Source organism: Rhodnius prolixus, unplaced genomic scaffold, assembly GCF_049639745.1.
Source record: "Rhodnius prolixus isolate KJV_2025 unplaced genomic scaffold, Rpr scaffold_1, whole genome shotgun sequence".
Classification (NCBI taxonomy): Eukaryota; Metazoa; Arthropoda; class Insecta; order Hemiptera; family Reduviidae; genus Rhodnius; species Rhodnius prolixus.
Genome location: NW_027411581.1, coordinates 11,125,263 through 11,139,107, shown reverse-complemented (window position 1 = coordinate 11,139,107; position 13,845 = coordinate 11,125,263). Strand labels below are relative to the sequence as shown.

General features: G+C 31.2%; 1 protein-coding gene across 1 annotated transcript in view; it reads left to right on the top strand.

Annotated features, from left to right (window-relative positions):
* The window catches only part of LOC141454118 (uncharacterized), a 164,822-nt gene extending 157,965 nt beyond the window's left edge, over window positions 1-6,857 (top strand). The window contains exons 34-38 of the mRNA XM_074127987.1: window positions 703-792; window positions 876-1,034; window positions 1,131-1,369; window positions 3,608-3,725; window positions 4,062-6,857. Coding sequence (XP_073984088.1) covers window positions 703-792; window positions 876-1,034; window positions 1,131-1,369; window positions 3,608-3,725; window positions 4,062-4,331 — 876 coding nt within the window. The 3' untranslated portion in view covers window positions 4,332-6,857. The remainder of the gene's footprint in view (window positions 1-702; window positions 793-875; window positions 1,035-1,130; window positions 1,370-3,607; window positions 3,726-4,061) is intronic.
* Window positions 6,858-13,845: the final 6,988 nt, after the last annotated feature.

Sequence of the window (13,845 nt, the reverse complement as noted above, 5' to 3'; positions counted from 1 at the left end):
CATTGTAAATTTGCATTCTTACTTTTCTTATTATTAAGTTTCTTTACTTGTACAGCATAAAATTGTGACTAATGCAAGAATCTAGATATTTATGTAATGTTTGTGGATCTCTCTTCTAGTTAATTCCGCACCTCCTCTTATACCCCAAAAGCATTATCTCTTACTCTCCAAGCGGGGGGTATTCTTCCATAAAAAATTTACTTGATTTACCCTCATGTTAAATCACAAAGAGATGGTGAAGTCTCTATTCACCATCCTGAAAATAATAAAGCAGGTTATTATGCTTACCATTATCAATGAATTTTAAGATAACTATTTCTCATCTGAAATCGTAGTTTACCTGGTCTATTTATAATCTTTTTATAAACTTATCATTTTCTGTGAAGCTTCATCTCTTTACATTACATACAAATTTCCTAGCTATAATTTTATACCTAGCTGATACAATACTGATGTACATTCCAAAAGTTTGTTTTAAATGCAAAATTTGCCCGACTTGTTAAATGTAAATTTTCCTACATTATTTTTAATAAAAACTTTAAAGAACCTTGAGTATGTTCTTGGATGGCTATTGGTACGTTTCTTATTTAGCTCATTTAGATATGGTAACTAAACTTGCGGGAAATAATAATTATATTGATTCCATTGATTTTATCTGTATAAGTTTATGTTTTTCTTATTTATCTATTGGAACGATTACAGATAATAGATAAATCAAAAAGAGACTGCCAAGAAGAAGTAGATATATTGCTTAGGTATAGAGAACATCCCAATATTGTTACGTTAAGAGATGTAAGTAGGATATTTTTATAACTGAAATTAACTTTGTATTCAACAGAAAATGATCTTATTTAAAAGATGAAATTTATTTTCAGGTGTACGAAGACGATACGCAAGTTTTCCTCATAATGGAGCTCATGAGAGGAGGTGAACTATTAGACAGAATATTGAGGTTGAAAGCATTTTCAGAACGTGAAGCGGCAGCCATAATGTACACGGTTATTTCCACTGTTGGCTACCTACATCAACATGGTGTAAGACATTTTTGTAATTTCTTTTACTTCTTCAATGTAAACATAAAAAAAGAAAACTTCGGTCAGACATTCATTGCATCTTAACGTTGGTTGTAGGTTGTGCACAGAGATCTGAAACCATCTAATCTACTTTATGCTACTGAAACGGCTAATCCAGAAGCCTTACGATTATGTGATTTTGGATTTGCCAAACAGTTGAGAGCTGAAAATGGGCTGCTGATGACTCCATGTTATACAGCAAACTTTGTTGCACCTGAAGTGTTGAAAAGGCAAGGATACGATGCAGCTTGTGATATTTGGTCTTTAGGCATTCTTCTATACACTTTATTAGCTGGGTAGGTAGTGCTATTAGTTAATAATATTTATTATTAACAGTATATACATTTCTGTGTACCTGTTACTAACACTCATACAACTTTCTCAAACGTCAGATACTTATTCCAGTTACTTTCAATAAGTTAAATAGTTCACTGTAACGAGAGAACACTGGCCGGAGGCCGGCAGTGCACTGAAAAAAGCTCCGGGCGCCAATAACCTTAGATGTTGACGCGCCTTAAATCATAAAAAAAAAAAAAAAAAAAAAAAGTTCACTTTAATCGAACTTGCTTTTTAAGGAAGCGGGACTTCCAGCTTCTCTTACCAGTTTTTTTAGTAGAATTAGACTGGAGATCTATGATTTAGAAAAGTTCAGGGCGTTCGCACTTAGTGTCAAGGTAATTCTTTAAACTGAGTTTTTGCTTTGTTTTTATTTTCTGCTAATATTATAGGAGAAATAAGAAGTGCATTACACAAAGGACCTTTAGAAGTAAGCTGAACTTTTCCAAAAATTACTCCAAAAAATAATTCTCGTGGGAAAATGTTTCAAGTAAAAGTTACTAATTTAAAGTGGGTGTACGAAGTTACAAGAAAATCGTAGAAATAATTTTAAAACTCGTAGAAAACTCAAAAATTGAAAATTCGTTCATTGAAGTAGTTTACTAATTTTGCCCCAAGTCTTATTGGCACTTTTGTCAATTAAAAACAACAAAAAAATCTAATCGTCAGTTTTGAGATGAACGGTTTACTAATTGAGGTGATGGCAAATGGAATACACTTTTGAATCTGCAACAACAACTATTATTACGAGAGAAAATAACAAAAAAAATTGTTTGTGATTCAAATATTTGCAATTTTAATGTTATTATCTAATGTTGGCCTTGGTCAAAAACCTCCACTATTCTGCCTTGTAATTTAATTAGGACAGTCACATCAAAATTAATTTAAACAAAAAATTATACCTTGCTCGTTATTAATTGATATTTTTCTTTTGTTTTCTAAGAATGTAGCGTCTTCGATTCTTAAGAAATTCGTGAAGCATTGAGCGACAAAATAAAAAAGTGATACTTTTTTATTGTTTGTTTGACTTAAGTCTCAAATTGCACACTAAGAATTATTACACAATCTTAAATGTAAATCTATTTTAATGTAATTGTTGCAAATGGCGAATTTATCACCAGTAGGTATCCAAAACATTTCTTCGTTTTGTATTAAAGCAGATTTTATTTGTAAGAGATTGACAATATGATGGTTTTTGCTGCATCATCCAAGTAACTGTACAAAGCATGAAATTTTTAGTGAGTAATGGGTTTTTGAATTTTTCCTTAAAGAGTAGCTTGCCAGCCTTTCTCTCTTCTACATTAACGTCTACAGTCTGGGGACAACTTAGAACTGATAAAAGTCAAACTGGCAAGTCAAGCAATTGCACCTTTAATGAATGATGTGAAACGACTCCCAATTTAATAATGTACCCCATAATCATGTGGATACCTGGATTAAGAGACCATTTCCTCTTCTCTTGACTCTGGCTGCCTAGAAACCAACTCCAAAATCAGCTTCTGCTACCACCTCTTCATGACACCATTACAATCTGAATAGTCAGAAATGAAGGGAGAACTTGGACATAGTACACATAGGAAGGGTACACATAGAAAGTACATTCACAAAAGTTCCCAAAGTGTAGGTCAGGCTCCGTCTTAACAGGAGTATAGTATTAAGGGAATTATAGCTGAACTAGAATTTCAACTTTAAAGATATATTTTAACTGGAAAATTGGTAGAACGTCTCTACAGAATTGGTTTCGAGTTCCTAATTTTTCACGGAAATGGTTTCAATGAATTTATTAAATTTGGCATACTATTTTTTAATGTAATGTACAATCATTTTTATTCGAAACAAATTTGTATATCTGTATAACTTAGGTATTATAAGGTGATAAAGGTAATATAAAAACATTCTTCCGATTTTGACGGTGGCGCTGATTAAAGGTAACTCTAAGTTAACTTACCAGCTAGTGATTTGTAGCAAACCCATCCAGCTCCATAGTAACTAAAAACGCCCAGTAAAATTCACATTGGTAGAACATTTTTCAATTAAACGTAATAATTGTGAATGGAGATGGTATGAGTGGACTATCTAGATTTGTTTATTTGAGTGAAGTCTTGCCTTCAATTCAATTTTGTTATATCGTTAGAAATAACGCAAAACAATTGTTTAGAACAATAACTATTTACATTTAGTGCTAATTTACTTTCCAGGAGAACACCTTTTGCCAATAGTCCTTCCGACACTCCGACTGATATTTTGCAGAGAATAGGTGACAGTAAAATAGATTTAGAATCAGGAAATTGGGCATCAATTTCACCCGAGGCAAAGGTAATTTCTACGATTTAGTACATATATATATATATATTAATTATCAATTTTATGTTCTACTTGGAAAGCAACGAGTTTGACAAGCATTTTTTAAATAAATAGTTCTCAAATAAGCATTCATTGTTAAACTAGATTTATTGTAGACCTTCTTGTGAGGTATGTTAAAAGATAATTTTCGAAACGGAAAATAGCCACAAGCGCGGTTACAAATTCACACTTAATGATTACTACACTAACCCCGCCCAACCTTCAGAGTTTAAGACAAAGTTAAATTTTTTCCATATTTAAATTATAATGAAAATGATTTAATTAATTTGTTTTAAATTAATTTTAAAGGATCTAGTGCGTAAAATGCTACACGTAGAACCAGGTCGCAGGCCAAACGCGAATTTATTGTTAACGGAACCTTGGCTGTCACAGCGACATCGACTACCAGGCGTAAGAATAACATTGATACATTCACAACAGGCGGCTGACGTGAAAGCAGCTGTAGCGGCTACGTATCGTGCTGTAGCGTTGCACACCCCAAATCTTGGTCCTGTGGTGATGAGTGAACTAGCCCGTCGGCGGCGTAAATCTAGACCTAAGTCTTCTACTCCTGTATGAACTGATTGTTTTTTACCCATAGATAGATTTTTTTTATTCAACTTTTTTTTCTGCTTGGTAAAATATTGTCTAAAGATCTTATTTAAAGAGAAAAGAAAAAGGAAGATAAAAAATAATAATAATCTTGTCAACGATCGAATGTGTATTTGTATATGTGTGTATTTGTATTATATTAGTCAATTAGTGTACGATAAAACCGTTTTATACGCTTATGGTAATATAAATATATATCTCCCACTTGTGTAAGAAATTATAAAATCTGTTGTTTTAATTTATTTTTGTAGAATATTTAAATTTACATATATTCCTAAACAGAATGATAATATTAAGGGGTAAAACAAATATACGTAGTACATAAGAAAAAAATCATTCTTGCCAAATATATGTTTTTATTTTAATTTCATTTTTAAATAAATCACAAATAGAAGTACATATTTGTAGATGTTACGATTTGAGTATTAAGTACATTCAACAATTTAATTTTTGTAGTATAAACTGAATTTTCGGAAGCGAAACTTTGTTATTATTCTTATATGAAATAACACACATTGACTTTCTTCCAATTTCATTTTTAGGAAAAAATCTGCCTGCTAAATGCAACTGTGCGCGTCGCATTTACCCTTACCACATATCTCAAGACTACTTAACTTTAACCCTTACACTCTATGTTTCTTTTACTTACATATTTGTAGCAGATTAACTGTTATTCAGACAGATATCTTAACAAATAAGTTCATCTATTTTGCATGCTCATTTAGCAAAATATTAGATCGAACATACTCTTCCCCAAACATATCTCATCTTTCACTCTTTTCTTTTAAAGGAGTTAAGTCACATACTAAGGATTATTGTTCGCTTTTCTGGGAAGTACCTGGCTGAAATCAGTCATTGAAATATCGGACAATGTTCTTTTTAGAATGCTTTCCATACTTAAGTTTTTCTCACCTTGGACTTTCCAGAATTTCCTATCAAGATTAGTTCAAATGATTAATGTTCCTACGCAAATTTGTTATTTACGGAACCTTGGCTGACACAGCGACATCGATTACTTGGCGTAAGAATAACATTCATATCAGGCGGGTGACGTAAAAACTTCTGGAGCATCCTGGTGCTTCTTTTTCTAATGTTACATATTAAGTGCAATAATTAATCGATGAGGGCCACGGAAATGTGTACTATTTTTATGAAAACTAAATTTTTTTTTAGGTTTTCATGGCCTCTAGTAATTTTATGCAGTTTGACTTATGTGAAAATTAGTTACGTTTCCAAATCAATTTTCCTGCTGGATTTCCAATGAACAATTTTGGTTTGCCAGTACAAATATTGAAATTCTTTGGCGTCATTAGTTGCACCCAAGAATGAAGCCATTCGCTTTGGTATGCCTAAACTTTCACGTTTCGCTTTGGAATGGTCCTTGTCATTCTCTTTACGACTGCTGACAATATTTTCAGTTGTACCCAAAGATAAGATTATTCTCTTATAAAAGTTCACATATTTCGAGGGGAAAATGTTAGGTAGTAGCCAGAGATATTTTAACAATTTTTTGCGAGTAGGGATACCATTAGTGCCATTTGTGAGGAACTTCTTCAAGTTTAAAAAAAAGAGGTTTGAGTTGTATCAATGGAGGTCTTGGGAGAACAGAGATCTTTATTCAAAGAATCAATTCTACCGTACTTCTTTCCTCTTATATAAGGATCTGAAGAGTTACGAACCAGTTGTTTTTCTTTTCCAGAGCAACATTTTATTGCCAATTTAGCTCACAACATGTTTGGATTCTTGTTAATAACTATTCAGAGAAATTAATTTGTAATCTCATAGTCCGTATATAACATCTCACCTTGTGGCAGGCAAATCAGAATTCTATTCCTTCGGTAACCATCCTGTATCCCGAGAAGAAGAGGGTTGCTTACAATTAAAATATAGAAGCGGAGGACTAAATGCGGATTAATTTTTGTCATCAGCCCCCAATACAAATCACCGGATATTCCTTCAAGGGCAGTCGCGCAATCAAATTTAAATTAATTTGAAACTAAGTAATTGCACAAAAAAAGTAATTCTTGTGAGTACAAAGCTATATGAGATAGTATTTGCCGTACACACGAGACGCACATCCTTTTACGAAGTGTAATACTTATTACTTCAGTTATTATGTCTTTTCGTTTCGTTTCATTTTCTTTCCTGTAAGTGCAATATTGAAAAATCTCTAGTTAAAAAGTTTTTATCTTTTAAAAACAAATATAAAATATCCAATAGATTGATAATTTATCAAGTAGACAAAGTTTTGTTATCTACGAATATTGTTACTATTTCTGTTTTAAATAATAGTAGATATGTATTATGTACATACCTTTGTACATTTAAAGAAGCCTCCATGTTACCTCTAGTTAAAAAAATATATGCAAATCATAATTTTATGTTTAATTGTTATGTTTAATAAATAATTTTAATAATAGTCCCTTCCATGATTAATATTAATTAATGTCTGCCTTAATTTTTAAATTGTTTGTACAAAAAAAAAAAAGAAAATGAACATTCATAAACCTAATTCTACTGTTGTGTATATTTTAGAAATTTTTCAATACTTAGGAGCATTTAAGATTTTTAAAAATTTTTTTTTATTTAGTTTTTTAGAAATTTTATAATTCGAATATCGATCAGAAAATAACACGGAATTTTCTCTATAGTCTATAGTTGATCAAATTGTCATGTTTCATTTTCTACCAAAAATATAATTTTTTTTAAGAAGAATGCATCTTCCATATTGTACCTACTTAAATGCATTTTTTATTTTGTGTAAAGCAAACTTCAAATAAAAGGAAAAAACAGAGCAACTACTATAACCACAGAAAGAGTATTGATACAAAAATTTATATTCTATTTGTGTGGATGGCCTAATTGTAAAAATGTTACAAATTTATAATCAATTTTTAAAAGGAATAAATCTTTAAATAAAATTGAGGAATCGTTAAAAACTGTATGATTAATGCATAAAAAAATTGTATATTTACGTCATATTGTACGCAAACTAGATTCTAAAAACAAAAACAAAAAACATATATATAAAAATTGTTGCTACTTTTTAATTTTTTAAATTATTTTAATTGTTCTTTTTTTTTTAAGAGAGAAAAAAGATAATTTTTTCTGATTGTTATACTGAAATGTCTTGTGAAAAATAGAGAAATATATATACTTAAAAGAGAGATAAACGAAACAAAATTGAATCATTAAAATTATGTGATAAAATAATATTTTTAATGGAAGGAAATAATAAATTAATTTTAAGAATTACAAAATAAAAAACAATGGTAAAAACAAATTAAAGTTACATATTTTGAAATAATTATGTCTTTGTTGAATATTTTCCCTAATTAATACTCCAGTTGTTACTCCTTCTTTCTTTCAAGTCAATTTTCCCTTGTTTATTTTTATTTAATATTCTTGATAAGAGCTGACTGTAGAGGAGTTTTGACATCCCATATAATAGAATAATTACTCGCTTCTCACTATTCGGTAACGTTTCTAAACTGCGCCTCCTAGGAGAGTGCGAAAAAAATTGCAAAGAGGGCGCGTAACTTTTTTCAGAAATATGTTTGGGTCCATTAAATGGTTTTTGCTTGGGTACCATTCATAACTACAGGACCTTAAAAAGTAATCCTGCTGCCCAAGTCGAATTAATAATTGAACTAATAATTGGATATATTATAACTGGGTACATTACCAACATTCGAAACCGGTTTTGATCAATTATCCAGCACTGCTAACCTAACTACATTTTTGATGGCGTATTAATTTCAGGGAAGAACTGCAATTTGAAGTATTTAATCAAATTAGTAGTACAGTTCTCTTCTGGAATTCATGTAACTTACGTTTCATTAATATCTTTAATTGTTTAAGCTATAATTTGTGTACTATGGTCATTTACAACGTTTAAAATGAGGGCACTTGCTGTCCTACTGGACAAATCAAACGTCTAGACATACTACGTACATTATTCACAAAACATTTTAGCTCCCACATCCTGTTCCTGCACCAGACAACCTGCCATCTGATCATAATCCTAGTTCTCTCACAACTCGACACACAACCTCTTGCCATTCCTATTAAACCCACTTTCATACAGGACCAATTGTCTGGGAAACTTTCAGTGAGGAAGTAAACAAAGGCTAGTGCATAAACGATGTCCAAAATCATGTTCTGAACTAGAAGAGGCTTCTGTAAAATAAACATAATAACGCAAGAGGCAGCTCGCTGTTCTATTAGACCGAACTTACACAACATCTATCTCCCTGTTACATATTAAACTCAATCAGAAAATAAAAGTAATTGCGAGTGCAAGCTGAGTAAAAACCAGATGTTTTCATTGTCGTCATACGCGTAACAGACTCTGCAGGAAAGAAGGAACTGAAACATTACGACAGTATCTTTATGAAGAAAATTTAACCTACTAACTTCACTGTGGACTGCACCAAAACAAATTGATAAGTAAATTGGCCTCTTCGCCAAACTGATGGGCCTAAGTAGATTAGTAAAAGCTGAGTTTTTTGGTTTTTCTTCCTCATACTGCGGACTATGACAGAACAGTAACTGACCTACTAAATGTACTGCTTCAGATTGCCCTCCCACTTAAATCTTATCACACCTACCGAAATAAAATAAACCATCAAACGTCTCTCTTCTGAAAAATCACCAGGGTGCGACTTAATAACATCAGAAACAGTAAAACACCTAACTAAAAATAGTCAACTGGTCTTTACCAACTTATATAACTCTGTACTGAGACTAGCCCACTTCTCTATTTTGCCTGGAAACGTTTTCTCATAAAAATGAAACTTAAACAGGAAACAGAACCGTTTTACTATATCTTAGAGACCCAACTTATTGTGTACTCTCACTACTAAGATAATTTTTCAAAAAAAATATTACTTGAACAAATTAAAACGATAGTGACGGACCAACATCTTGTTATCAAATCATCAGTTCGGCTTCAGATGAGGACATTCAACAATTCAAAAGCATCATAGATTTCTGTGTAACAACAATTACACAACCACAATCAAGATCGAAAGCCAAGTAAGAGGATCCGGTGAAGACATCTTCTGCAATAGATAAACAGACTGGCTAAACACAAATTAACTCTCAAACTAATGCACAATTAGCATGTTAAATGCTATCATGAAAATGTAAAAACTAAATTAATTAAAAGTCAAACGAGTGCTTTCTTTATATCTTACTTATCAATTTACCACATTGACATTCTCTTACTGTCAGTTTAAAAATTGCTCCTTTTAAAAAGCTATCATTGTTTAGCCTCTTATTATAGCTAAATGTAAACTTAGTAATGGCAGAAGTCATTACAAACGTAAATTGACAAATTGTCATACTTACCTTACCTACTTTGAGAAAGTGAAATTACAAAATTGATAACACTTATGCCTAAGGTCAATGGTTACCCAACATACTGTGACTCTATAATTTGACGTTCTTAGGTCGTGGTTTTTACTATTAATATTATATTTTATAATATATTTGTATTAATATTTGTTTATATTTGTAATTATGATTTATTGAATAAAATAACTCTTTAGGAGGAAGTATTACAATCGAGTCTAATTATCTGTATTGAATTTTCACGGTAAATGTCTGTTTTGAAGTTCCTTGAATGGGTGATAAATTATTTTAGTGAATGGTCTAGTCAATAGCAATGTACTAATATCGCCTCCAAAATGTAAACTCTCTAGATATTCCCTATAAAACAGTGGGCAAATTTGATATCCAGACTAGCATATTATTGCCATTAATGGTTGAAATGAAACAAATATACACGTAAATTCAATGAATTCATTGTTTAATTACAAATGAGCTTATAAGTAAAGTAATGCCTATTTTTTTAGGCGGGTCTTACATCCAACGAATAGCAAACATACTTTCTTTACTATTAAATTCTCTTATGAACCATTAAACAAAATCCTAGATCTAGACAGGGAGTGAAACCCACAATACTTCTTAGCTATGCAGAAAAATTCTTCTTCGCCTCAAATGCTCGGCTACTATGGGCACCTAAAATGAGCTAATAGCTCATTCATTGAATGATTTATTTATTTTTTTTGTTTTTGTAAATCTGAAGAATGTTTTTTTTTAATTTTTTCTGATTCAGAATTTTGTAAAAATGCTGGCCAAACTATTATCTTGTAATTTGTGAGCATATTTTAATATTTTGTAAACCATTCTTTTATTAGAAATTCTTTACTTCGGTTAGTCGTCCGATAAAATTTAGGATTCTCAATTTTTCAGCATTTTTTCTTAAAAATATCTCTCAAGACTGATTCTAAAGTGGGCGACTGCGCTACTGCTGGAAGCTGCGTAAAGCATTAGCCTGTCCTGTCTTTGGAAACTTAAGCGAAGCTACGCCACGACTGTAACTGTCCAAAAGTGGTACAAACTTCAGTTTTAGCCACCAGATTGGAGTCCAATTGATATGTAACTATGATTCAGTACTATCTTTAAAAAAAATTGAGAAAAAAGTCATTTAAGTTATTAGCGCTGTACTTAAGTAAATGTTATATTTCTAAACAATTATTAATTTCTAATTTTTTTTTTTTTTTGCCTCAACCATTAAGTTTAATCGCTTTAATACCCTTATAAGTTTGGCCTCAATAACAGAGGTATTCACTATCAGACGTATTCAGACATCCAGTCCCAAGGTTTGGTCAAAAACATTAACCTGAGGCCGATTTTACTAAAGTGCATTTCAAGGATTTAACCTTTTTTCAATTTGGTAATTTGGGGTTTGTGTTATGGTTATCAGCGCTGGATTTGTGGTTTGGAGGTCTCCATTTCTAAAGTAATTACTCGGGTTTTTTTTGTTAAAGAAATGTTAGTGAAGTATATGTATATACAACTAACTAGTTTATATGTATTAGAGTAACTAACCCAAGTCCCTAATTTGGGGTAGTTACAGGTTGAGCCCTTTTGTAAAAATAAGCGTTACTTTTAAATTAATTTTCTAATTAATTTAATTTGCAACATGTTCACAACTCAGCCTTTTGCCTACTATTTAAACCCTTATATAAACAATTGTACCTTACTTTATGTAAGTTATCGTGTACCTTTTAAGTATATATCTGTTTATTTATTCCTTTGTCACTACTGTATTCTTATCTTTATCATTTCTTATCTGTTAAAACAATTAAAGTATAATAAATTCACAAAGAAACAACTGAAAATTTAAATTATAATAAATCTTAATGAGTTATTTAAATTACATAACTATTGTCTCTAGAAGAATGTAAATTATATTAAATATTTAATTTCTTACTCCGTCGTCATTTTAAAAAATTGTGAAACTACAATTTATTATTTTTGATTTGGCCATTTTCTTTCTACTACTTTGCATTATGTAACAATATTGCAATTTAAAATACAAAAATTTGAGCTGAGGCCAGTGGTCGCAGACAGACTCGTTTTACAAGCTAGTTCACAAAACGGGGAATCCCCACTCGGCTAGAGTATACTGTGGTTGTGCTCCCTCTTTGATTTTTCTTATCTGTTGTTTCGTTGCTTAGAGAGTAATGTATGTCGAGTAATTTAAATATCAAATAATTGTATTGGCTTCCACATTCTTTTAATTATCAAATAAATTACCGCTATTCTACCATAAACAGGAAATAATTTTTTTTTTAACTATAATATTTTCACTGAGAAATGAGATAATAATAGGATCTTATGAAAATTCAATGGAAGGTTGGAACCTTTAAACTGTATTTAAAATACGCAATCGTTCCGAATCGGACCGAATTTGAAATAGAACATTAATATATAGGAGAGAAATAAATCTGAGGTACTAATTTATTTGATGAACTTTGTTACTTATAAACTACAGTTCTGCTGACATGTCTCTTTTTGTTAGCTGCAGTCCTAATCTTAGTTTAGCAGATGTTTGAATCCATCTACCTGCTCTTTGATTTTTTCTTCTTAGGAGCTTCTTCTTAGCTCACTGTCCGCTGATGGAGAGAGTTCTCTGATAAAACACTGCCCGGAGGCCGGTAGTGCGTTGAAAAAGGCTCTGGGCGTCAATGATCTCTCAGCTGTTGAGCATTCTCAGTTGAATGATTTTGTGAATGTTAATTAATAAAGATGAAACAACTTAGATCAAATACTTTCCTTGCCTCTTGGCCCCAAGGTAACTGCCATTCTTGTTACAATAGCTGAGGAGAACAATATTAATTATAAATCATCGCTTAAATTTCACTAGTAGATCATACATATTCCATTTAAATCAATTTTATAGATAAACTCTGTTTTGTTTGAAGAAACTTGGTCAAACGTAATGTGGGTCTTCCTCAGAGCTTATAAATAAAGAGATTCAAAGTTCTTCGTCCTTTGTTAATACAATAATTTTCGACATTTTCCTTTTAAATACCCTTCTCAAAAATTAAGAAGTATTTACACGTTCAGTTCTACAAAAGCCAAAGTTGGGTAAAATTAATGAAATATTTGAAGAAAACTTAAGCTGATGTACGTATGTCATTAAATGATTATTTAGGTTTAAATCATTATCGGTCTGTTTTGTAACTGAGTCGGTACCACTAATAAGCTAACTGTGACTTTTGTTGGCTGTTTTAGGCTGTAGCCTTTGATTTGTATTACGAATTATATGACTTTTGCATTGGACCATACATGATTCAAGACATTATTCTTACTCTGTTTTGGGAAACTTTGTTCATTGCGATCTTAAGCCTCTAGCGTAGCTCAGAAACGTTTTGAGTATAAAACTGAAGAGTAGTCTCGATCATGGAGGTTGCACAAGTAGAGGGTCGAGAGATCTGCCTTTCAGGGTAGTTTTATGTAATGTTTAAACCAATCTATTTTTATTATTTAGTTTTACGACCACTTCCTTCCATTTTTTTTCACAGTTATTAATTTTTAAAGCTTCAGTTTGGAGCATGTATTATTTTTTTAAACAATATCACCATACTGTTATCACACTTAATTTTTTTATTATTATTAAACATTGTATAACTGCTTCTCTTTATGCTGCGTATTAAACTGAAGATTAAATCTGCTTGCCTTGTCAACTATATTTATCCAAATTATGAAGTATGATTGTTTTTCGTTCGAAGGTCATTATTTAATTTTATATTCTTAGTGAAACAAAGTGCATCCGTTTCTCCATTTGAACATTTGAATGCAAGTTGATTAGGAATTCTAAAGTAAATGTGAGTGCTGACTACTGAAATGGTAAGCTACGGAGATCATAATATACAGATGTACAATAGATTCATTTGTAAAGAGAGAAATCTACCATGTCTTCATCACAATATTATGTTTTAAGGAAAATCCATTGGCTAATATTTTAAAATAATGTACTATTATTTGCAAATGTTTCCATAATAATTTTAATAGAATTATGGTAGTATTAAGTGAAATAAGGGTATTAACTCAAGTAAGCAAACTAGGGTGAAACTGTTTAATTTGTATTGAGTTACAAATTTTGACGTAGCATCATCCCCGTCTA